This window comes from Curcuma longa, chromosome 14 (assembly GCF_044706935.1).
Source record: "Curcuma longa cultivar G26 ecotype Majalengka, Jawa Barat chromosome 14, ITB_CL_G26_1.1, whole genome shotgun sequence".
NCBI lineage: Eukaryota > Viridiplantae > Streptophyta > Magnoliopsida > Zingiberales > Zingiberaceae > Curcuma > Curcuma longa.
In genome coordinates, this window is record NC_133874.1 from 3723460 (window position 1) to 3751459 (window position 28000).

The window sequence follows — 28000 nt, forward strand, 5'->3', positions numbered from 1 at the left end:
CGTTTTCTACCTGGTTCTCAGAGCCCTAGATACAGTTGGTCAGCTCTTATCCCTTTATGTTATTACTTAAACTTAACAATAAATTTAAGGTTTGTTTGTATTCATTTTTGTTAGTTTTCCTGAGGGTTTCAGTTGTTTTTCTAGGTTGAAATGAAAACCACACTGTTTCTTCCCAATTCCTGCTAGATTTCATTTTGTTCTCTGCTCTTCCTTTTTTCACTCTTCTTTTCCTCCTTATTAAACTCTCTGGGAGCACATTGAAACTAGGCAATGAATGGATGGAAGAAACGCAGTCTGCTAGCATTTCTAAATTCTCTTAATATACAAATTGATTTTCTTGTCGCGTCAGTTTTTTATGGTATTTTGTACTCAATCTTGAATATTATATGGATCACGATTGATTTTCAGCAGCTTTGTATTGTAAGCACCATTATTTTCTTTCTTCAATTTTTATCATGCCATACAATTAGCCTTAAAGACATGCTCCCATGTCGTACTGGATACATGGAATGCTGAGATTTTTTTTTATTGATTTTTCTATTACCTGAGTAACCGGATAAGTTTCATCTAATCCTTTCATTAATAAATTTCAGAGGATGATACAAGTATACCTTCTGATATCAAAGTACCGATTTTGCAGAGCTTTTACCGTCACATATACGATAGGGAATGGCATTTTTCATGTAAGCCATCTATTACTTGAATGCTCATTTTTTATATAACTTGCATCATTGCTTGAATTGTATTCATAATTGACTGAGGTTCAACTATGCACAATCTGTGGGTAGTTGATTTGGTGGTTGTTTCTTTTAATCATAAATTAAACTGTCAACTTGCTTTCCAAATGAAACATATTTGTGGTTTACAATTCAGTCAATGCTGTATGTAGGATGCTACATAAATGCTAGCTGTACGTTTGGTTCACAGGAATGGAATTATTATGCTCCATCTGAGCTCAATCTAACCAAAGATAGATATGCCTACACTAGTATCAGGCAGCAATAATAAGCTAATTCACACCTTGAACAATAACCACCTTGTCTTATGGAATCCTAGAGCATTGAACTGACAACCTTAATTGAAACTGAGGCAAAACAGAAGGGTTGTTAGCCAGCAAATACAGATAGGAAAATATAATAATGTGAATGTGAGAAAGATATGCTATCAGCTAAAAAATGTGAATAAAATTATGATGTGCCAACTCAAGAAACATGAGTTAACTCAAACATGATGGAAATATTTCATCATGCATTAAGACAACACAATGACAATATATCATATCAACGACCTCCACTCCAAGCATCAATGTTGCTCTTGTAATGAAGTAACACACACTAAGAATAAATGGAATAGACACTCGTTGTTAGCATGATTTGAAATCTCATACCATGCCAGATGAAACAATCGAAATGTATCGTTCTGGTAAATCATCGAAATTTGATACCACTCGACACCAAGATTCAAAATCTTGAGCAATGCTATATTTTGTCTTTGACCAGAAAGATACTATTCTGATATTGTGCCGATGCTCCGATGCATAATGCTGATGATAGATTGGAGGTTGAAGGAGGAAAGAGATAAAGTAAAGGAAGAATACATTATTTGTGCTGAGTGGTATTGAATTTCGATATGTATCGAAACATCGACATGATACCAAAATAGAATCATTTCAGATTGAAATTTTGGCACAGCTTGAGATTTTGAACCTTAGTTGTTAGTATCTTACATTTCACATATTAATCATCAAGTTACGAGTGAAAGATTAGTGGGTTTCTGCTTGCACTCTCACATTGTGGAGAGGTACATTGTGCTTGTTTAAGCATAGGTATGATTGCCATCCAACAACCAAAATATGTTGTCTATCACATACACTCATTTTACAATCATTTAAGCATGCTATTGGCAAACTATCCCCAATTGCGTCAATAAACTACATCTTGGGTCTATAATATGGCAATATATGAAAGCCCAACGATATATAACACCTTAATGCTATAATGTTGCTAGAAGCGAATAATCTAAAGCCTTAAAAATCACAACTCAAATCTCCAAACAAAAAAAAATGTTTGACTCGACCCTAACCAACATTCAACTTACTACATACAACTGACATATATGAATGATCATAAAATTAATCCTATGGATTAGCTAGCATAATATATAGAATCTTGCACAAAATCATAAGTGTTCTGACATATATGAATGATCATAAAATTAATCCTATGGATTAGCTAGCATAATATATAGAATCTTGCACAAAAATCATAAGTGTTCTTTTTTTACCGAATCGTCAAAGGGACACCTAATTTTGATTTATCATCAAAAGGGTGTGCCCTGTGTGCTCTTTCCTACCAAAAAACAATACCCTTCTAAACCCACCCACCCAAACCACAACACACCCACACCCACACCCACACCCACACCCACACCCACACCCACACCCAGTTGCTTGCCCTAAAAGCCAAATTGGAAGCCCAACAGGTGGATGCCTCGCTCAAATTGCTATATCTAGCATTGCTCTTGCACTTAACTTCTCTATTTGGGAACCTTTCTTTGACTTGTTCTCTTCCCTTCTAATCTCCATGAACAATCCATGGTTAATACAAAATGGAGAGCATTTAACTTCTCTATTTTCGGTACATTTCTCTGACTTATTCCCTACCCTTCAGTCATCGTGAACAACCCATTAAAGGTTGGTACACAATGCTTAGAGTTTTTTTTTGTTTTTAATTTTAGGGTTTACTTTGAGTTTTAAGCTTTACTATTTAGGATACTTTGCCCGTTATTTAGTGTTTACATTCTTTGAAGCTCATGTAGTCATTCTATTTTTGGAGCCTTAGAGGTCCATTTAATATTTGTTAGAATATTTAGGGATAAATATTATTTTAATCTGTCTTTTCTTTATAGAATAATTTTTCTTAGAATAAGTCCCTATCTTCATATATAAATAGGGACTTATGTCTTGTAATATCCTGAATATAATTCCATAATATTTTACATGGTATCAGAGCGAAAGGGTTTAGGTTTATCCGTCTGGATCACAAGAAGATCTCTTTAGGAAAGAGATATCCAAGTATGATTAGATATGTGGAGAAATTGCTCAGAATATTGACGCCCAGGAGCAATTGTTGCTTCAAATTCAGGCACAAAACGAAGAGTTTTCTGCTATTTTCAATCTGGAGGACTTCAAAGTTGCTCGTGAGAGGAGCTATAAACAGATTGCTGCTGCAGTTTTTTTTTTTTTGCTGTTCTGTTTGCCTTCAGGCTTCTGTCCACTGCAAGGGACAGCCAAGAGCAAAGAGCTGCTGCCGCCTTTGCTTGCAACACCCACAAGAAGGGGAGAGCAGCAGATTAATGGACAACGCAGCAGATTAAGGGACAGCGAAGAGCAGAAGGCGATGTCGTTGCTGCACCAGGAGATGTGCTACTTCTCGTGATCCCGAGCCCGAGCACAGGAAGCCACGTGCGTCTTCCTCGATGCGAAGGAGACGGAAACCCTAGCGACGGATCCAAACGAACAGACGGAGAAAATTAAAACGCCGATGGTTTCGCGCGCGACCGGAGGAGGCGGCTGGTTTCGCGCGCGACGGAAAGCGCGGCCGGAGGAGGCGGCGGAGATGGCGTGTTGCTGCTGACGGAGGAGACGGCGCGTCGCTTGCTGGAAAGACAAGCTGGGAGGAAGAGATGCGCGTGTGGGTCGAGACGCGGGAGGCGGCGGCGAAGAGAGAGAGGAGAAAGAATTAGGGTTAGGCGGATAAACCTAAATCCTCTGGCGCTCTGATACCATGTAAAATATTATGGAATACCTTGGGATATTACAAGACATAGGTCCCTATTTATACATGAGTATAAGGACCTATTCTAGGAAAAAATTATTCTATAAAGAAAATAAGAATATTTATCCCTAAATATTCTAACAGCTATATTTTATCTTTGACCAGAAAGATACTATTCTGATATTGTGCCGATGCTCCGATGCATAATACTGATGATAGATTGGAGGTTGAAGGAGGAAAGAGATGAAGTAAAGGAAGAATACATTATTTATGCTGAGTGGTATAGAATTTCGATATGTATCGAAACATCGACATGATACCAAAATAGAATCATTTCAGATTGAAATTTTAGCACAGCTCGAGATTTTGAACCTTAGTTGTTAGTATCTTACATTTCACATATTAATCATCAAGTTACGAGTGAAAGATTAGTGGGTTTCTGCTTGCACTCTCACATTGTGGAGAGGTACATTGTGCTTGTTTAAGCATAGGTATGATTGCCATCCAACAACCAAAATATGTTGTCTATCACATACACACTCATTTTACAATCATTTAAGCATGCTATTGGCAAACTATCCCCAATTGCGTCAATAAACTACATCTTGGGTCTATAATATGATAATATATGAAAGCCCAACGATATATAACACCTTAATGCTATAATGTTGCTAGAAGCGAATAATCTAAAGCCTTAAAAATCACAACTCAAATCTCCAAACAAAAAAAAAATGTTTGACTCGACCCTAACCAACATTCAACTTACTACATACAACTGACATATATGAATGATCATAAAATTAATCCTATGGATTAGCTAGCATAATATATAGAATCTTGCACAAAATCATAAGTGTTCTGACATATATGAATGATCATAAAATTAATCCTATGGATTAGCTAGCATAATATATAGAATCTTGCACAAAAATCATAAGTGTTCTTTTTTTACCGAATCGTCAAAGGGACACCTAATTTTCATTTATCATCAAAAGGGTGTGCCCTGTGTGCTCTTTCCTACCAAAAAACAATACCCTTCTAAACCCACCCACCCAAACCACAACACACCCACACCCACACCCACACCCAGTTGCTTGCCCTAAAAGCCAAATTGGAAGCCCAACAGGTGGATGCCTCGCTCAAATTGCTATATCTAGCATTGCTCTTGCACTTAACTTCTCTATTTGGGAACCTTTCTTTGACTTGTTCTCTTCCCTTCTAATCTCCATGAACAATCCATGGTTAATACAAAATGGAGAGCATTTAACTTCTCTATTTTCGGTACATTTCTCTGACTTATTCCCTACCCTTCAGTCATCGTGAACATTCCATTAAAGGTTGGTACACAATGCTTAGAGTTTTTTTTTGTTTTTAATTTTAGGGTTTACTTTGAGTTTTAAGCTTTACTATTTAGGATACTTTGCCCGTTATTTAGTGTTTACATTCTTTGAAGCTCATGTAGCCATTCTATTTTTGGAGCCTTAGAGGTCCATTTAATATTGTTAGATAGTGCAAGATTGACTTAAACATGGAACCTTGAGATAAATTGTAGTTTTGGGCCCTCTTACTGATCACATTTAATTTATTTGTAATTTTTTATAGGTCTAGGAAAAAATGCTATAGATGCCCATATTGGTCAAATTTCACAAACAAGCATGCCTTTGTGCTCCTTGGCACTTTAGTCATTTTATATCATCAGTTTTCAATTTGAGAGCAGTTTAGGAGCATGCTATAGTTTTGGCCAAACCTACTACATGGATCCTCTATTGTGCTTCTTGGAACCTATTGACTTGTTTGATGTTGTTTGAGTCTTAGACGGCCATGTGTTAGTCTTGGGTAAAACTTCTACATGGCTGTGAAATTGTCGTAAATCAAAAAATAACTCCTTTGTTGTGTTATCTACAGCTTAAAGATTTTTTCTTCTTCTAATTTTGACCAATTTAGATTCATATAAGAATTTTAGCTATGCTACATCAAATTAGATGCCAAATTTTAAAGTTGACTGCTTTGTTATCTTTTAAGGAGCCTTTGAAGTGGCATATGCCATCTGTTGTTGGAGTCCTAAGAGCTTATATAACAGTTTTATTCAAAACTGTTACATGGACCTATACTATCCAAATTCAAAGTTGACCCCTCTGTTGTATTCCTTAGAGCCTCTGGAGATATTCTATGCTCTCTCACTTATGTTATTTGTATCGTAAGAGGCCATGTAATTTTGGGTAAAATTGATACATAGTTCTATACTTGTCAAATTTCACAAATAAATATATTTTTTGCTACTTCGATCCTCTTGTAGCACGTTGTGCCTTTAATTTGTAATTTTTACTGATTTTGATCCATGTAAACATTCTTTCAATTTGTTGTAGTCCTTCAAGTAAGTTGAGGAAGTGGACTCTTTATTTTTTTGGTTGTTGACAACTATAAGTGGCAGTACAATGGATTGTCTTTGCTATTCTTTCTTGTTCAATTTCTTTTAAATTGCCAGATCTTTTTCTCAACTTTGTAAAGTCTTTTGTGTCAGTAAATCTTCCTACACTTAATATTTATGTTATAAGACTGTCATATGATGCTTCTTTTCTAACTCAGTTTTAATCTTGACCATAATTATAAAAATTAGTTTATGCTGAAGACTAAAAGGAAGATGGAGGAAAGGAGAGAACATATCATTTAATAACTATAAAATAAGAAATATGAGATGTAGGAAGTTTAGCGACATGAATTATTTGATAAAGTTTACAAAAATATCCAATGATTCTACAAAAAGGAAGAAGTAAGAAGAGAAAGGAACCTAAATTTTGTGAATATATTGTGCTGTACATATAGTAACCATAGTCAACACTCAGGAGTAGCAACTAAACTAAATTAATCAAATACCAAAATAAATGATCAAACCACAATCTAACGAAGTGAGGGAAGGAATCCCACCTGGATATTAGATCAGAGAAGGGAAAAATGTCAAAGAGTGAAGCCTCATCATCACCAAAATGGGAGGGAGTTGTTGTTGCTTCAACCTAACATGATACAATCAAAGGCATCCTTCCATACACACTGATAGGAAATGCAATAATGCCATTACCCATTTTTAACATCAAGAGTGCATCACCAATCGATGGACAAAGGTTTTGACTGAATCTTAGACATTCAATCTTGCAAATTCTTAGCAATCAACTCTACACCAAGAAAACTCAACCTAAGCTCTATCAACACCAATATAAGCTATGAAGAATTGTGAGGAATGGATGAGCATCGAGAATGTTACCAATAGAAGGACCAAGCCACTGCAAGAATCATAGACATTATATCTCGCAAATTCTTACTGATCACCTTAATCCAAAAACCCTCAACCTAAGCGCTACAACACCAATTAAGCTATGAACAACAGTGAGAAATGGATGAACTTTTACTTACACGAAAGTGTCAATTACAGCTTAGATCCGCGAAATTCTCGCTACCAATGCCATGATAAGGCACTTTGATGTGCTTTGCCAAAAATTGTCACATATACCTTGCAAAGAGAGCACAATTTTGTTGTTGTCTTTATAAGATCATTTGTAGCCTTTCCACAAGGACTCAGTGGCAATAGTTATGCTACAAAGCCTACAATAAGTCTTGATTGTGAGTGTTCTGATGCTAAAGACATTCACCTTGATAGCTATCACTGAACTCAGAAGGTACTTTATTTGTCGTAAGAGAAAGGATGTTAGCAATTCGTGCCCTGTAGAAGGCAAACATTAGAAAGAGATGTTGGGAATGTGTCCAATGTGATTACACTTGAATGCTTAAGTCAATGTACCTTAAAGAAAAAGAAACAAGAGGAAGCTAGTTAGGTTTCTATCTTTATTAGTTGAATCTTGGATCTTGGGCATGATTAGGCTGTCCATGTCATTAGACCTACCCACAGGTTGTGTCCAAACTGGATTTGACCCTCGACCATAATCGGTCAGCGGGCTGGTTATCCATTGACCCGGTTCAATAGGTTGAAACCGCAAATCGATAGTTTAAACCACTGGTTCAAACCATGATATTTTTTTAAAAATCATTGGATCATTTTTCTAAACCAATTTTAGATTTTTTTATGTCATTTAATAATATTTATGACATTTTAATGGTCTTAATGCTGTGATCTGATATAAACAACCCATTTGCCTTTAATTTTTCAATGTGAGACTATTCCACCTTTCTATTGGAGCCAATTTTTCAACCCATTTACTTTAAATTTTCTAATGTAGTACTATTCCACCTTTAACTTATTCAATTTGTTAATCCCATTTAGCTCTCTTAGTAGGCCACTCATTGGTCTTATTCTATCTTTTTTATCCATCAAACATCTAACTTACTGAATTTAAATAAATTGTTTACTTGTATGATATATTCAATAATAATTTGCCAAGAGATATAATTTGTTCAATAATAAAATTGTATTATTTATATAGTGAATACTATTACTGAAAATATAAAATTGATTTAAAGATACTATTACTTAAAAGATAAAATTGATTAAAATATAAAATTGACTAAAATTTGCCAAGGGATATATATATATATATATATATCATCACACTTTAGAATAAAAAAAATCATTGGTATCAAGTGCAAGTGCAAGGTCAAGTGATTTATGATACATTATAATTGTAAGAGTGAAGATAATTATAAAACAATAACATTCAAGAGGTTGAAACTTGAGAATTATTTTACGATTTCCTTTGATTTCAATGAAAATGATAGCGAGTCAGATTTTAATATTTTACGATGGTGGTAATGGAAGACCTACAATCATTCCATTCTTTCTATCATAGCAAAGAAGATTCTAACTTATTTGATGTCAACCATCACTGTAGAACAAATATTTAGTTTTAGAGGTAATATTATGAATGAAAATGATCTATTTAGGCTCCCGACTCGTTGGAAGTTCAAGCACTATCTAATGATTGGACGAGAACTGCAAAAAAAATTATAAGGAATGTAACTTTCAGATGACGAAATAGAAAATTTTAATACCAAACGAACTACCACTATAGGAATGAGAAATGCTAAATAACACCACTTTCTATGGTAATAATGCTACAAAGGTAAGTAAATTACGTGAGTTTTAAATCCCCAATACTTTAAAGGGATACATAGGCAATTTAAGTAAGTTCAAATCTTTATTTTTTTTATTTTTCTAAATTTCTAAATTATTTTTTTTAAAAATTAAAATATAAATGACAATCTTAAACCGTCGTGAACCATGAACCAAACTATAATTGGCGGGTCTGAACCGTGAACCGTAACCACCTTTGAAGGTTAATGTTAAAGGTCAAGATTTTTTGAAACATTGAACTAGCAGTTCAGAACCATTGTCGGGTCTACATGTCATGCCTTTAGTTGAATTAGTTTTTGTGTCATTCTATATGATTTCTTTAATCTTCAGTGCATTTGTTTGTCTGGGACATCTTGAATGTATTATTTTCAAGTAATGATTGCTTTGGGTGGCTCTTTCTGACACTTGACAGTGTGGTTGTGTCAATTAATGAGAGTTAGACATTTACACATTTTTATCTAGATGGTTCGTTGCCTAATTTTTGGGTCCAACTTTTGGTAGCCCTTAAGGTCAGAGTTTGTATCTCTGATCTTGGTTAACTTTAAGTTGCATAGTGCTAGTCTGTCATTATCAGAATCAAAAGATTGCTCTAAATTGTGATGGGGAGATGGAAGTCTTGGAAAAAGTCTCTTGTAAGTAGTCGGATGGCTTTCGTTCTTGTACTTTGCAATAAGGAGGAGGAGGAGGAATCTAACAATGAGTGAGGGGGACATTATGAGTAAAGGAGCGAGAAATTGTTAACTTGAAATTATATCTAGGGTTAACAACAACTAGTTTAAGATGGTTTCACCTCAAATGAACTCCAATTTAATAGAAATCATAACCGAATGAAACCTAATTCAAAGCCAACCAATTATTGGTGCATCAACTTAGTCTAAGTGAATTGGTGATATTTAATTCCAATGTGTTGACTAAAATCCTAAGTGAATTTTAGTTTAGTCTCAAGTAACTTGAGATTTAGTTAATTAAATCCTAGGCATTGAAATCTTGTTTTAAGTGAAATAGTCAAAACGTATCATTCTGATAAATTTTTGATACTTGATACTACTTAGCACATTCAATGCACCCTTCCTTTTGTTTAATCTTTTTTCTCCTTCACTCTTCAATTCGCCACTAGCACCATGCATCAGAATGGCAACATGATACCAAATGTTTGTTAAAAGATTGAAACTTTAACACGATTCGAGAATCTGAACCTAAGATATAACAGGGAATTTACAAAGAATTTTGCTAGGGTTTGAAATGTAATAGGAACAACATATATGAATATGTTTTCCTTAGTTTAATTTATGAAATAATAATTCCAATATATGGAATCAATATTACTTAATTTTTCAAGGAATTTCAAAGAAGGATTAAGTGGCAATGACAATTCCATTAGAATTGATATTCTAGGTTCATTCATAGAATAGTTATTCCATTATAATTCATCAGTTATTCCATTATAATTCATCAAAAAACAGAAAATAAACTATTCATGAGAACCAAACCAATAGTAAGCTTGTTGAACTTGAATCCGTATGTCCTATTATTATTAATTTGAGTAATCATATATATTTTTAAAGAATCCAATATTTCTATATAAGTATGTCATGTCTCTGAAATATCTGTGCATTTGAACTTCCCCTTTCATAAATATATATTTCTGTTAGTATTTGAATAGTATCATATACCCTTTCTATGGTAATCATGAAAGCAACAATAGTTCCTCAAGAAGGAGGGACAATAATTTTGTTACAAGTTATTTTTTCTTTCCTCTCTCAATTAAAAAAAAATTCTCTTGCATTTTCCTCTAACTTCCCTCTAAAACTCTACCTTTCTCTTAATATCTTTGGTTTGATGACAAGGTTTAAAATCATGAGCCATATTGGAATTTCGATCTTTGACTAGAATGATATCATTTTAGAATCATGTCGACATTTCATTGCATGGTGCTAGTGATGGATTAGAGGTTGAAGGAGGAAGGAGCATTATCTGTGTCGAATGGTATTAATCTGCCAGAACAATACGTTTTGACCATTTTGCTTTTTTTCACTTTCCACAATTGAGAGCTCTAAACATTCTCTCTCTCTCTAATTTAATTGTGTAGCAACTATGTTTCCTAATTTTTCATTGTTATAGTTGATAAAAAAAAGTACACAAAGAATCAAAAAGTACACAAACAATCTATGTGACAAATGGTATACATTTACCCATAAAGACTATATGCTAGGTCCTTATACATTGCTTCATGTGGGATGATTATCATTTCATGTACTAGATCTATATCAAAGTCCAAAGACTGATTTAATTATGTGGCTTTGGTTTTGACTTGATGAATATATCACTGGATATTCTGAAAGATTACAATAGATAGTGCCCTAGTAAATTTTTCTCAAAAATAGATGGATCTATTACAAAATATGGTATTCTTGCTAACATGCTGGCCTTCTTATAGGTGGTACAAAGGAATACAAAGTTCTGATGGACAAATTTCATCTCATCTCATCTGCTTTCCTAGAGCTTGACAGAAGGTCCTGTTGTCTTAGTATTTATTTGAATGAGTTAGATAAAAAGTAAAATGTTGTCAAGACTTATTTCTTTCAAAATGTTCCATCAAAAAAACTGATTGCTTTAATTTCGTTATCATTCTACCGTTTATCATGTTGTTATAGTCAACAAATAACAACCTCACAACAGGTTTTGTTTTGGAAATGTAAAATATAGGAATGAGTATCAGGGAAATTGATGAAGTGGGAATACTAAATTGATTGAGTTTTTTTGTCAGTGCTATTTGTGCAATAATGTACTCCTTGAATAATGTTTTGGTTCAGGATGTAATTATCATTAGCAATTATGGAAATCTGAATTGCAATGCAACTTTTATGCATGTGATATTAAGAATAGTATAATCGAATTGCATTGTTGTGAGGAATTTTTAAAATGCCATATATATATGTATCGTCCCTGTGAAGTGATTCATGAGGCACTCCTAGCATGCTGATTTTAGCATGTATGGACATGGGCTATTTAGTCCAAACAACATAATCTTCACAGATAACTATTGACGCCAAGTCGAATTTTCAGTTGACTGATTCAGAAAGGTTGATTTTTCAAGTTTGAAACCTCTACTATGTCAGGTTGTGTTTAACTACGATGACTGAAAATGGAGAAGTAAATGGTGATTGGATTGCAAAAATCCCAATAGAACAATCGAGACTTCTGTCCCTTGTTCTGTTAAACACTATAGAGCAAAAGTTGATCTCATCTCTTTATATGTTGCTTTCTTTCTCTTTCCTGATAAACCAAACAAATTATTCACGTTAGTATAGTAATTCGACCTTTTAAAAGTCGTATCTATACCATTACATAGTGGTGCTTGAAGGTATGTCTGTAACAAACAATCATACACTTAAAATTTCCTGATAAGATTCAATATCTCATAGAGTGGAAGCCTATCATATCAATTGATTTTTGTTTAAGTTGTTCTTCATGACAAGGATTAAATGTAGCCCAGTTCACTGTATTACTGCATTCTTACTTGACTGATCAAGGGTTATGATTGTGGCACTTAAATTTATTGTTTCACCAGCTTATGCCTGCTGATTTCTGTCCCATTTTCATGTATCAGTTAGATGATTTGTCAAAACCAATACAAAACTGCATCTACATGTCCATAGTTTGATTCAAGTTTAAACTAATTTAGCAAATACCTTTAATGCTAATCTAACATTAACCATGCAAACAAGATGCATATCCTTCACTGTTTACCTTTCATACATTTCAGGTCTGCCTCTGGTTTCTAAGATTGATCGTAGGTGTAAATGTTTGATTGTGCATGTTGTCATGCTGCATGCGTTGAAGCTGCATGCTTAACTGATGTTTTTCTATTTTTTCATTATGACATGGATGCAATCTGCCTGAATAATGATGACCACTTACTGATGTTTCAGTTCTATTTTATCCTTTTGGTGTTTAGATAATTATTAAAATAATAGTTAGCTAATGTTTCTATTGCCTGGTTCCAATGTAATAACTAGCTAATGCATTCTTTAAGAATTTGGTATAAGCTTTTGCATCTGTTAAAAATCTCATCTGTTTTCTAGAAGTCAAAACAATTCTATATAGTTAAGATGTTATTTCATTGAAGTTAAATAAACCTTGTTTTGATGTGACAAGTTCTATTGCATTATGGCATCCAGTTATCAAGAGGCAATTGAAGATATTACCAAGAGAATGGGTGCCGGGATGGCAAAGTTCATATGCAAGGAGGTATGAAACTTCAACACAACTATACAATCTCCCAGCACGCTTTAACTTTAACAAACTTCCATTATATACAGCACACAGATACCTATTATGCCTTTATTATGTAATTTGCCACACAAGCCCCATCTCAATATTGTAGGGAGACTTATAGTAGTATATATAGCAAACTCCAAGTTGATGCTAGATTACTTTTAGCATCTTATTTTACTCTTTCTAATTGACAAGTATTGTCTTTGATATTTGACTAAGTGTTTTTTTTTTTGTGGAAATTCATCTTTAAGTTGCTTATCATATTAAACGAGGCAGGTAACCCTAATTTCCAATACACTTTGTCAAAAATCAGTTATTTATAAATTCTTAATATTAGACATAAGTATTGCAAATTGTCATGACTTACCATTTAGTGGAAAACAAATTTGTTTTGTTACTATAATTCATGTGTCATATGTCACAATTGATCACGTTTGAGATAATTTTTCTCTTGTAACTTAATTATTTCCTATGGGTTAGACTCTTCAATTTAATTAAACTCAATCCCCTCAAATCCAAGTTTCAAGGATTCACATATTCACCCTTAGATACAACAACAACCAACAACAACCAAGCCTTATCCCACTAAGTGGGGTCGGCTATATTCACCCTTAGATCTCTTCATAAATTTGCCCCTCAAATGTAAATTAAAATAATCTAGCTTAGAATAATCAAGAAAATCATTTAATCAAATAAAAACATGCTCTAGAATTTAAAAAAAAAAGCAAAAAGAATTGGTCCATAACATGGGAATGTGTATAATAGCATTTGGATGCTTGCACCAAATGTTTGAATTCCAAATTCAGCCATAGGTTTTATGCTCCCTAGCCATCTCAAACTACAGGACTAATCATAGTGTACATCTGTATGACACTGGTCTATCTGGGTTTGATATGGATCGCCATGCTATTGAATTAGATCACTTATATGGCTAGGTTAAACCATTTCATAAATTCTTTTGATGTTGCATCATTGACCAATATGTATAAGCTAATATGCCTTGTATAGTTTCAAGATTGAGATTCCAAATATAAGGACCCCTGAAAATGTTACATGTGTAGTACAGACAACTAACTATCGAATACAATTGCTCTGCTAAATAGTAATATTACTTTATTGTTTATGCCTCTGCGCAGGTAGAAACAGTCGATGATTATGATGAATATTGTCACTATGTAGCAGGATTAGTTGGGCTTGGATTGTCTAAGCTCTTTCATGCTTCAGGTTCAGAAGATCTTGCTTCTGATAACTTGTCAAACTCAATGGGTTTGTTTTTGCAGGTTTATGTCGAACCTATTAGGCAATGGTAATGTTTAATTAGTTAAGATCTTGGAGCTTTACTTTCTCATAGTATATTCCTTTTTCAAAATGCAGAAAACAAACATTATTCGAGATTATTTGGAGGATATAAATGAGATTCCAAAGTCTCGTATGTTTTGGCCTCGTGAAATTTGGAGCAAGTATGCTGACAAGCTTGAGGTTGATTTTGAGTACTTGCTCTTGTTACTTCCATAAGTTTGGTTTTAACTTGCATCATATTCGTCTATCAAAGAAATTTAAAATTCTCAAGTAAAATACAAATACACACATTAGGGGATGTGGAAATACTAACACATGTGCATCTAATTCTTCTTTGTATATTTGCATATTGAACTATTTACAAGTGCTTTAATGTCTATTAGAAATTAGATACTTTAAATATTGGCTACAACCTATTTGACAAAAGGTGAACCTATTTAATTTCTACAATACAAAGAAATTTTTATCTACTGATTAGACACTTTCCTGTTATTAAAAATTGTCAATTCCAACAAGAATTACCCCACAAATTCTTATGTTTGTTTTTAGCCCTGTTTTATCTGTCCCTAATCTACTTCTCTGATCTAATACATTCACCAACTGTATGTTTACACTGTATTTCTGAAGTTCATATCTATCATTGGTGGATAATCATAGTATCTTTAAGATACAAACAAACAAGTGTTAGTTTATTCACATAGGCATCCACAAGCAGATTTTCTCTGCTTTTTTCCTAAACATGTAAGTATTTTGCAACTGTTTGATCCTCTCATCTCATTTAAGATTGGCATGACCAACATAATGAGGGCACAATGGCATCAGGATTGCTAGGAGCACTTGTTAAGGGTATGCATATGAACTGCTCTGATTCATTTGATTTCTATAAGATGACTCGAAACCATAGTGGTAGCTTGGCTTGGAGTAGTGAGAGATGGAATCTAATGTCCTGTTGTATTAGGTTGTTCTTGTCTCTTCATATTCATATATTCACATCATTCCTTTATTTAACCTTGTCATTATTGATCACCCATTCCTTTTGCATGTACAAATGACCTGAATTATCCTAATTCCTTGTTTTGTGTTTAGGTTGCCTAGTGAATGCCCAAGCACTCAGCTTGACCTTGACCTGATGGATAGATGACATACAGCCATCTGTACCAACATCTTTGATAGCTTGTGTACATGCAATACTTACTCATTTAGGTTATCTTGACATACAATATCATTAGAAGGGCAGGTGTTTACATATCATTGACTTCCTTATAGATAACCTATTGGTCTGCTACAAGTTTACTTGCAAGTCATGTATCGAGTTGATGGTGCAGTTTTGATTTGGAAGTGCTAAACTTTTATTTTTTTTCAAAAAAAATCAGAACGTGGAAGATTTTATTTTGATTAGTCACAAGAAATTATGTAAATGTAGTTTTTTTTTTGGAGGGAATTGGTTTTTTTTTTGTTGCTTGTCTCCGTATAACATAATGTTCAAATTATAGCATTCCAAATGGAAAGCAAACATTGAGCTTAACTATATATTGTCTTATCTTTATGTTTTTCTTCATCTCTTTCCTCCTTTTACCTTTAGTTTATCATCGACACCATACTTGAAATGTTGACATGATACCAAAACAATATTATTCATGTCAAAGACTGAAACATCGACCTAGCTTAAGATTTCAACCCTGTTAATGAAATTTATTTCTTTTTATGTTTTGATTAGGAAATTTTAATTTCTTATCTTTTTAAATTAAAAATTTGGAAGATTTTATTTTGATTATCACAACAAATTATGTAAATGAAGCATTATTCTAATTGGTCGTCAATTTAGAGTGATTATAAGGTTTAATTAGTGATTCTTGAGTTGGTAGTTGTTATTTGAGGTAGAAAAAGAATATATCACTTTATTAAAGATGATGTATATTTATATACAAGACTAGAAATCTATCTTAGGAAATTAAACTTGTCTTAAGAAACTATCTACAATTAGGAAGGAAGTTAATATAGCTAATTAATAGCTAACATAATTAACAAATATATATATATATATATATATATACTGCCATATATATATATATATAGCTTATATGGTATCATATATAGTCCAGTTTGAACAATTTTCAACTAAGTCCATTGTTTTTTGATAGTGAAATTTAGTTCGTTTTGGGCTAATTTTTTAATCACTAGATTTTCCTTAACTTTTTTGCCTATCTTTATAAGATGCCTAACTTCTCAGGAAAAATTGGAGCTTCTTCTTTATGGATACTAATCCAACTTGGGCAATTTGTATGGGTAATTGACTGATTTTGATTACAATGTGCCAATTAATAAATGTAATGAATACCAAACCCTTAAGGAGTATATCAAAGGAAGAGAGGAACAACTAAAACTGATAGATCAAATAGAAGAAAGTTAGGTCTATCTCAGTCAAAAAAGATTTATTGGACTGCTCAAGCACATACTATTTTCCTTTTCTGTCAACCATCATTAGCCAAATCTTACCTTAGATAAATTCATTTAAACCATACATGAAATTTTAGGCAAGGATTAAAATTTGATTTGTGTCAATTAGCAATGGTGAAGCATCTCTTTCGTCAACTAAATGGAACAAGCTTGGGACAGCAAAACCCTACCCAATGATACCTTATGATGATGGAGGTTAGTTCTAAAGACTACTAAGATGATGATGAAGCTTCTAGCAACAATGACAGCTTTGCTCAAGGTTGGCAAAGAAATCATGAACTCTCAAGACTTTTGCACTAGTGCTGTGAGCTACCGTAAGGCATGCGACCGCTCCCTGAGCTCCTATTATGGTGTTCAGCTTCGACAGATCTCTGACACTTGGCACTAGCAGAATTTATTGAGTTGCCCAAGGACCAAAACCTTGGCTAAGCTCAAAATTTCAGACCTTGATTCTAGGTCTGATTTGAACTTAATTTAAATCAATCTGATCTATACAACAATTATTAAATTCTTTAGGAAATCATTATATGTGTCAATGGAAGAGATCAACAACTAAAACTGAACCATGGATCAAAGAGAAGAAAGATTGATCTACCTTATCCCACTTAGATATGATTGACCTTCAATTGCTCAAGCTTAGCGGGATTTCCTTTTCCTTCAATATCTATCATCTAAATTTGACCTTAAACAATTCCAATCATATCATAATTCAAATTTTAGGTTCAATTTAATCAAACACGTACTAAATTCCAGGTTATAGCAATCAAACTTTTGTTGCAGTAAAAGGGGAAATTGAGGCTAATGTGGGTCGGCCTTGTCCAGTTGTAGCAGATCAACATTATATGATTGAACTTCTACTTCTTGCTTGACATGGATCTCACTTGATATCTAAGGGTTCTGTGAGTGGCATCATGGTCTTGTCCATTCAGTTATAACTAACATGGACATCATTGTTGTGACTGAAATATGTGCTACAGCAGATTCAACAGTGGTCAAGCTCCAGTTCTTGTACCTGGTGACCGCTGGTAATCCATATATTTGATATGTATGATATCTTTTATGAAAGACAGTGAAATTTTATTGAGAATTTAGGGTATATCACTTAGTCCAAGTACACAGGTGAAAATCATGAAGTTGGGTGGTTTACTTAATGATCTTCAAGTGGTAAATTAAAATTTCAAACCATGAATTTTTTTTACTGGTAAATTCAGATCAGTCAATCAAGTTCTAGTATTATACTCCTGTTAGGCCGTCACTTAATCTGTTAAGGGCTAAAACTTTCTTCGGTGTAATGATGCTTCCATGTCAATTTTAAAATAAAATTAATAGAATTACTTTTCCTTATTACAGTGACTTATTTCTAGCTACTATAAAAAGCATATCTTCAATAATAAGTTTCTGAACTGAACATGGTGCTCTTTCTTTTTGTTTCATTGGGCAAACTAGTGCTTTCTGTTTTGGATTCCAGGCTCAATTGCTAATTGAATATTTATTTTCCCGTACCAATATTAGAGGTTCACTTTAGTATAATGCTTCAAAGTAGTTTTCATTCTTTGATGGTTAACCCTCACTCGTTTTGGCTTCCAGGATTTCAAATATGCTGAGAACTCGACAAAGGCAGTACGATGCTTGAATGACTTGGTTACTAATGCTTTGATGCATATAGAAGATTGTCTGAGTTATATGTCTTCACTAAAAGATCCCTCAATTTTCCGGTTTTGTGCCATTCCACAGGTATCTCAGAACTTTTTAATTCTCAAGTTCTTTAGTACATTTGTTAAAAATCATATAAGTGATATTTTTTCTCCCTTGACCAATTCCATCACTAAATTCATTTGGATACTGTGTAATTGGTTTTAGTGATTCTTGTTGCAGTACGATTTTTCTTTGTTAATAGTGTGTGGAACAAATTCAACAAGGAATACTGGGAGGTGTTTGAATTTAGGTGATAGTAAATAAAACATTATAACTTAAGTCAGTTACTTTGTTTCACATGGTGTGCTATGCTATAACACAGTCCCTTGTGTCTGCAAACACATGAGGATGAGGTCAATTCCTTACGAATATAAACATATAAAGGAGTCCTTTCTTGAATCACTTAAACATTTGGCTTAAATAGTCAGCAAATAAATTTGAATTTATACATAATAACCATGGTTTGAAACCCCATTTTGCATCTGTTGACACTGGCAAACATTGCATTTTGCATGCGCATAGAGACCGAAATAGAGTTGACATGGATGAGTCTGTTTGCTGCTTGCGTCCATTGTCACTCATCGCTGACTACTGCAGAACAACTCTGAATCAAGTGATCTTAGGGCGAAGTTGTTATCAACCTAAAAGATTAATACCCTAACCCATTTTATTAACCCTTTCATGAACTGGTAAATCCATAAACTCATTAAAATTTACCCTAATTCCCTTATCCTGATTGGGCACATGGTTTTCTCTTCCAATCAACAAGATGAGCTCTCCTTTTCGTTCTGACAGATGACAAACCTGTGGTAACTCTACCTTTTTATTTCTTCCTCTTTATCATCAACACCATGTGTTGGCTCGTTGACATGACACTAAAACTACTTTGTTATGGTTAGGGATAGAAATCTTAGCTCGGAAGGAAACTTTAAACCTTGGCGTTGAGCATTTTTTTTAATTTTGTGCTAGTCATCGCAAGAGCAACTTATTCTTCTGCTAGCCCATTGGCACATGAACCCTTCAGAGACACCTAGAAAGGGCGAGAATCTTCTTAGTAAAAGAGGAGATGCATCAACCAAGAGTACTTACAATAGCAAAGAGGAATGATGCATGAGTATTGACAATAGTTAAGATGAGTGATGTCACAGATGGAGAAATTGAGATATACCCATTTCCTTACCATACCTATACCAGTTTTAAATGTGGTACTTCCAGTCCAAATCTCAATGGTCAAACATGATATATTTATGAACATACAGAAATTAATTACATTACCAAATCTAGTAGGTTGATTATTTAACATGGTTTGAAAATTTATAAGAATAATCTCAGTACAATATTGAAAGAACCATTGCTCTCATGTAATGCATGATACTTCAATTTGATGTTAGAAAGGTCTAATTATTGATTGAGATATTTGTTATATTTTATTTGTTCCACAATTTTAATCAATTGATTTTATAATTGATGTAGTTTATATTTAGTGTTAAACAAGTTAAATGGAAGGAGAATATAAGGTTTAAAAGTATTTGAGTTGATCTCGTTATGCTTAAAGTGTATTGAAGCATGCTGAGTGTTGATACGGCATGACCAAAACGATACTGTTATGATTTGAAATTGAAGCTCTGCAATAAATGGTATTTTAGACCTTGTGAATTAGCACCTTATAGGTTAAAGTGGTAGAAGTAAAGTGATAAAAATTGCTAGCGTAGGATACTCGAAAGTATTTTGATGAATATACAGCATTACTAGAAAGGATAAAAGATGTATCCAAATGAGAATGAGATAGGTTAAGGAAGTATCAATTGTTCTAGATCTTTTATCTTGTCCTTGACACATTGTTTGGAGTGCATGCCAGGATGTGAAAATCATCAACATGTCAACACTATGCCAGGGAAGAATTTAATGTGGTTGCAACTCTGTGGCATTGATCTGAATGACTAGCATGAAGGAAGGTTTTGCATGTGTACCCAACAGCTGAAAAGGATGGGCAAGAAACTTCTTAAGTAAAATCAATTGAACCCTAGTCACAGAGGCAGCGATGACAGATATATGTTCCTGTTATTTTTCCTCAAATTCTTCCTTACCCTCCACTTCCTTTTCCTCCATCCTGCACTATGTCAGCACGCTGACTTGTGCTCATGCTGATTTGTGTTCCGCATAGATATGGTATCTTTTTGATCAGGAATGAAACTATTATTGAACTCATTCTTTAAACCTTGGACCGCATAGACATTTTCAAATTGCATGGCACAAATATGTTCAAAGATTACTAGTAGAATTGGTAGTTTGGCATGCTGATCAATTAAATCTGTATGTGCCAGAAGGAAATGAAAGCAAGTTCAGCATAATTAAAATGTTCTAAATGCTTAAGGTACCAGCTGTAGAGATACATAGAGCTTAGTTGTTGGGTAAGATGTATTTAGCCAATTCCAAATTGTTGGGACATTGCAATTTGTTGTTTCATATTTCATTTTGTCTACTATGTGGTATATCTCTCGTTGTGCTGCTTCCCTTGAAGCCCATTTAAATGTTATGGTATTTACTATTCTACTGACTTAATGCTTTCACAAAACAGATTATGGCCATTGGAACACTAGCTTTATGCTATAATAACGAGCAGGTTTTCAGAGGAGTCGTTAAGATGAGAAGGGGTAAGAAATCTTTGTCAAAATCTTTTGACTGGATTAATGTTGTTTTGGATGACACTTCACGATTTCCTTGTGATGTCTTTTCTAAGGTTCATTCACATCAATTGGATCAGTTTACCTCACAAATATTTCTTTCTTCACAGCAGGCTTGTGAAAAAGAAAATACTTCTGGATTTCTGGTTGAAAATGCCTTTTCCCAGATTTTCCTTATGCTTGCTTATACTTTGTCATGGAGTTATTTTTTCATGATGCTATATTGTCATGCTCCAAATGGGTTTCTATAGGCACCCATGACAGCCCCACATTTATTTCTTTGGCACTTGCAAGGCAAAAAAAAAAAAAAAAAAACTAACTAAACTATAAGGTTGAATATAGAATTTGAATTTCATAATCTATTCTAAAGTCGCACCACTCAACTAAATACAAGAAGCACGAACAAATAGAATTTGTAAAATTCCAAGCATTCTCATAGTATGGATTTGCCCTTAACCCACAAAAATCATAATCACCTTCTTGTGGCTTAGAAGTGGCAATAGAAAGAGAGTATGCAGACAAAAACTGAGCAAGACAAGCCACTGGCAGCATGATGAATTGATATATGATAAACTACACGTTAAACTGAATTACCATTAAAATGAAACTTCATTTTACTGCTAACCACGAAACACCAACTAATGAGTATGATTGGGTCCTCTCCTCTAGGTGCAAACCCCTACTCTCCCATTCTAATGGTGCCTGTGTATACTCTAACAAGTGCATGACTACCAAAGATAACTCGAACATGCAACATTCAACACATCACACTTACTGACATAATCTTTTAAGGTCAAGGTAATAAAGCCGATGTAACTGCTAAAAATGGCCCAAAATTCATCCTGATAAGCTAAAAGGTTCATCTGCTATAAAATCATCATCCAACATAAGCATCCACATCCACATTCATAAGAAAATCATTCAGTGTTATGTTATATCATAGGTCCATGATCTAACTTATTGTAATTCTCTAGGCACTTAGGCTGCGTTTGGTTTAAGAAATACAGAAATACAGAGACAGAAATACAGAAATACAGAGACAGTAGAGACAGGGACGCATTTACAATGGTCTCCGTCGGCGGTGACCGGACGACGGCGTGACGGTGCCGGAAACGGAGATGAGTAGAAATTCTGTCTCCGTCTCCATTTCAGTGTCCCCAGTTTGAAAATGGACAGAAATTCTATCTGAGACGGAGACAAAAATCCTATTTCTGTCTCTGTCTCTCAAAATCAAACGGGGGCGGAGACAGAAATATGATTTCTGTCTCTGTATTTGTGTCCCTGTCTCCAGAAACAAACGCAGCCTTAATGTATATGGTTGTCAATGGAGCTCTATGCAGCCAGACTTCAAAATGAATATTTGATTATGATAAAAATTATATATTCAAAGAGCTTTTGACTATGTTAGTGTGTGAATGCTTTACTCATTTATTAGTGCATGGATGGTTTCCTGACAGACTGGAAATGCATTATTAAATATTCAAAAGGTGGCTAACTAGAAACAACCATACATTAAGAGTTAAAAAGGCAATTCTTTTTGATAGCCTGTTCTCATCAATGCCTAGTTATATATTAACAATTCCTTATCATCAAGTGGTGTCAGCTTCATGGATTTGATACTCCATTATGCTCTATGCATATCCTTAATGTTATTCAAATTAATCAAGTTATTTGTTATTAGATTAATTATAATTTTCTTTGATCTTTCTTATTCCCTTGCTGCTTCCACTCTAAAAAATTCTACTCTTCTAAAATAAAGTTATTTTGAACATGCCAATATCATCTCAATTTATTTTTTGTCGCTATTATCATCAATAAAGGTATGCCTAATTGCTCACGAATATTAAAATTTCTTTGATTTTAGATTTTCTTGCAACACTATACTACATTTTAGCAATGAATTGTTCAATGCTATGACACCTAAATATGTTACTAAAGAAAATGACTAAAGGATTTTATTTTGAAAAGATGAACAATATCATCTATATCCAGTTTAATTATTTATTTTCTTGTTCCATTTGAATTTTACCCAAATTGAACTTTATATTTTTTAAAAAATATGTTGTTCATGGCTAGGTGACATTGACAAGCCTTGTGACGTCAAGTTGGAGAAATTGAGACTAATTTACACCAACCAACTACTAGGATGATGTTAATCATTACCAATCCATATAGGTCAAGTGAGTTTGGTGAGTCAAATAGGTCAAGTGAGCTTGACAAGCAAGAGTAGTTTGCTTGATAACACAAGTTGAGTCGGCTAAATGAGTCGAGCAAGTTGAGCTATCTTGACAAGATAGCCCAAGCTGGACATGCTAGGTGAATTGGATGAATTAGGACAAATCAGGTGTGGCAGACAATTGGGCAAATTAGGTAGATTGTGTAGGCATGTTTGGTGGATTAAGATGAATTGGGCTTGTTGAATGCATAGGCTGTCTAGGCTGACTATGTGATTAGAGAATTATGTAGGTTAGGTGGCCAAGGAGACTAATTAGATTGGCTAGGCGACCAAGTGAATCAAGTGAATTGGATAACAACACAAGTCAGGCGGATAAACCAAGCAAATTGGATAAGACTAGTTACATTTGATACGCTAGGCCAAATGGGCTATACATATTAGGCTGGGTGGATCAAGCTTTGTCAAATTGGTTAGATGGCCCAACCATAGAATTAGTCATTGCACTTGTTATACCATTCTATTAATGCATTCAACAAAGAATTAGATTATTCCACTGAATATCTTCATTTGGTTCTCATTCTCATTCCTATTTCATTGCATTTGGCCTCAGAAGGAATGACCAACTAATTTAAGTTTTAATGGGGGGAATGTTAAATGCAATTAATCACAATGTACTCAATTCCACTCCTTCAATAGATCCATGTCAAATACAAACTAAAATGTAAACAATGTGGTTACCACTGGTAAGCAACTAAAAGGAAGGTTGGGTTCACAACTATTCAGGGTTTGTTACAGTTGATGTGCACTAGTACTAACCCTCCTGACCTTTTGATTTGTGTATTCTAGTTTATATATATATATTTTATCCTTTTTTTATGTGCAAAGTTTGTTACAGATGGCAATTTAACTTGATGTTTTATGGAATTGATGAATTATGCAACAATTTATGGTGTTTGTGATCGAATCTTTAGGTACTAATTCTATTATGAAAATTTCATCTCACTAGTCAACACTTAACAGCATATTCCTAGTCTTCTCATATGCATTGGGCATTTTGACCATTTTATTACTCTGGATGATTAAAGTATTTCTTATCCAAGCGATTAGCTATAAGTGCATTTTAATATCACTGATATCTTGTTTCTTGTGCAATCTGATAATTTTTTTCCAGGACTAACAGCTAGGGTTATTGACCAGACAAATACTATGGCAGATGTATATGGTGTCTTTTTTGAATTTTCTTCTTTGTTGGAATCTAAGGTAGTAATTTTCTTTTATGCAGAATCATTATTTGACATTGTCGATAGCATCTTGTACATCTAAATGGATAAGTTTGCATAGCACATAGATAGCATTTGCCCCTAATCATACAGAACTGATATTATTTAGAAAAGTATTCAGTTCCTGTTACATTTAAGGCTTGTTTTTTCCCCAGGTTTTTGGGGAATATCAAGCATCTCCCATATATAAATAAATTTTATTATATAGAGAAGCAAAAAAATTGATAGTAAATTTTTTTGAAGTTGAATATGTTTCTTGTGAACAAATAATTTATGTTCTTAAAAACCACGTTAAGTCTGCACAAAGGGTAAGCAAATTTTATTTGTAAGAAAAAGTTGTGCAGTCAAAATGGGCAAATAAGTTGATTGGTCAAGTAAGTTGAGTCGATCCAGTTAGATAGATTAATGACTCAAATGATCTAGAATGTTGAGTAGATCCACCAAGCCAATTAGATGGGTGGATCAACTACTCCAAGTGTGTCAAATGATCCAGGCAAATTAGGCACTTTGAAATAGACTAGATGGAGCAAGTAAATCAAATCAATCAAGTAAATTAAATTAGATGAACAAAACATGTTAAATATAGAACGAATTATTCCACTAGTTATATATTGCAGTGAAATAAAGGAATGAAATGTATTATTCCATTACATTACATTTATGATCTCAAGCTGTTTTCGCTCCATTTCATTGTTGCGTAGTAAAAGCAATCTAAGATTTCAACTAAATTTCTTCCTAAAGAGTACTATCCAAATCTCCACTATAGCTCATCCCCATATCCAAATCATTCAACCCATCAAATCCATCTTCGGTGAGGCACATATGGCATGCGTGAGTTGAACCGAAGACATTCCCACCTCTCCAACATCGACCAAACTAAATCCAATGCGGGCTAACTCAACTTGTTCTAACCACAATTTGATCAAACTACACTAAACTTAAACTTTTCTAACCTTTTTGTAATTGAGCTAGAATGTCATGGTAAGCAACAACAACAATTAAGTCTTATCCCACTAGATGGGATTAACTATATGTATTCTATGCCATTGAGCTCTATCCCCTACTATATTATCATTTATATTTAAATAAATTTTATCTTATTTTATTGTTGCTAACCAAGTTTCTTTTTATCCTACTTTTCCTCGTTTGATTTGCATATGTATGATAGTTTCACATCGTCTTGACTGGAGTATTTATTGGTCGTCTAAGTATATGTTCGTACCATCTTAAACGTGTCTATTGAAATTTTTCCTTAATAAGTGTAACCCTGATTTTCTGTCTAATATTTTCATTTTCCATCCTGTCCATCCTTGTATGTCTACATATCCATCTTGACATCCCCATCTCTGCAACTCTTATCTTTTATTCATGTGCTTGAGTCATAGCATTCAACTCCATATAACATAGTAGGTTTAATCACTGTTTTATAAAATTTTCCTTTAAGTTTTAGAGGTACTTTACGATCACAAAGAACACCTAACACTCTCCTTTATTTTAACTATCCTGCTTGTATTCTATGCAAGACATTTTTACAAATCCTTTTGGAAAAATAATTCTAAATATTTAAAACTTTCAGTTACAGATAGTTTGTCATCTCCTATCTTAACAATTATCTTATTACATTTAATAGTGCTAAATTTAAATTTTATATATTCTATCTTTACTCTTATATCTAAAATCTTTCACTTCCAGCATTTCCCGTCAAGATTTGAGTTTAACATTTACTCCTTCACATGTCTCATCTATTAAAATAATATTATATGCAAATAACATGCATCACATTTGTATCTTGGATGTGTCCAGTGAATTTGTTTATGATTGATGTAAAAAGATAGAGACTTGGAGTTGATCCTTGATGTAATCCTATCTTTATGGGAAACATTTTGATTAATTCGCTTGAAGTCTTTACTCTTGTTATTACATCCTCATACATATCTATAATTAGTTCAATATACGTTATGCTAACACTTCTTTTTTCTAAAATTTTTCATATAATTTTTTTTGAAACTCTATCATAAGCTTTTCCTAAGTCGACAAATATCATATGTAAGTCTTGTTTCTGTTCTCAATATTTTAATTGTCTAAGATGTATAGCTTCTATTGTAAACCTTCCAAGTATAAATCCAAATTGATTTTTGGTTATTGTGATTTCCTTCTTTAGTCATTTTTATTACTCTTTTTCAAAGTTTTATGATATAACTCATTTGTTTAATACTCTTATAGTTTGCACAAATTTTGTCGTCTCTTTTATTTTTATAGGGAACTAAAGTACTTCCCTCCCCTAATTAAGCATTTTTTTTTAGTTAGAATGTCATGGACAGCAAATTTTTACAAATCTATTCTAATTTAACTAACAAGATTCAATTTCTAATGAAAAATTGGCTTGTAAGATACGTTTAATACGCTACATATCTGCTTATAATTGCAGTTCTCAGTTGTGCAATAGATTTACTAATTTAAAACTGTTTATGCAGATTAATGATGATGACCCAAATGCTAATCTAACTCGCAAGCGTGTACAAGCTGTAAAAACCTGTTGCATATCTTCTGGCTTGCTTAACAAAAGGTTTGCTCTTGTTCATTCTCTTTTATGTGGGATAGTTTACTGGAAGACCATTTAATAACCTATGATATTTTAGGAAATTTCATGTGTACAATGGGAAATCCTACACTTCATTGCTGGTGAGCCTCACTTTGTAGTTATACACACGATGCCTATTATTGCTTTGAGCCTAGATTTCCATGTTTTTTTGATGTTTTTGCAGATCATGGTTATCGTGCTTTTAGCGGCTATGCTATTTTCTTTGTCACGACGCAAAGTATCAGTAGATTGATGAATGCCATAAAAGAAGGAACTACTAGCTACAGGTCTGACAATCTTTACTAATATCGTATGTTTATCTATATGTTTGAGTAATGGTTACTAATAATGCAGGATTTTCCTCCATTCGAATATGTTGAGGGCACCATCAAGGAGCTCGATGTTCTCTGCAGCATGTGTGCAGTTTCCATAGTTTTGTGAACTAGTGGTGGAAGTGTGACGGGATGTCTCAATGAAACATGAGTTCTTGGTTTGGTTAACTCTTGTCATTTTCTGTAAGTTTGCTCTGTCGTAATCAACTCAATTACGTTCTGGAGATAGCAAGTTAGTATTCTTGCTTCAAGCATTACTGTGTAAGCCATCAACTACTCCCCCACATTGAGATCCACCTTGATTGGGGGAGGGGTTTGGTGTAAAGAATCTCTTAACGAGTCTTCTTGACTCTCTTGATGAA

The 28000-nt window shown here is 33.7% G+C and overlaps 1 protein-coding gene across 1 annotated transcript; it reads left to right on the plus strand.

Moving 5' to 3' along the window:
- Positions 1-28000, plus strand: LOC141845327 (squalene synthase 3-like). Its single transcript, XM_074733395.1, has 13 exons — positions 1-38; positions 594-683; positions 11294-11369; positions 13038-13107; positions 14271-14414; positions 14509-14613; positions 18478-18624; positions 21164-21239; positions 24617-24705; positions 27200-27291; positions 27365-27407; positions 27491-27593; positions 27661-28000. The coding sequence occupies exons 3-12, from the start codon at positions 11320-11322 to the stop codon at positions 27557-27559; spliced, it is 885 nt and encodes a 294-aa protein (XP_074589496.1). The 5' UTR covers positions 1-38; positions 594-683; positions 11294-11319; the 3' UTR covers positions 27560-27593; positions 27661-28000.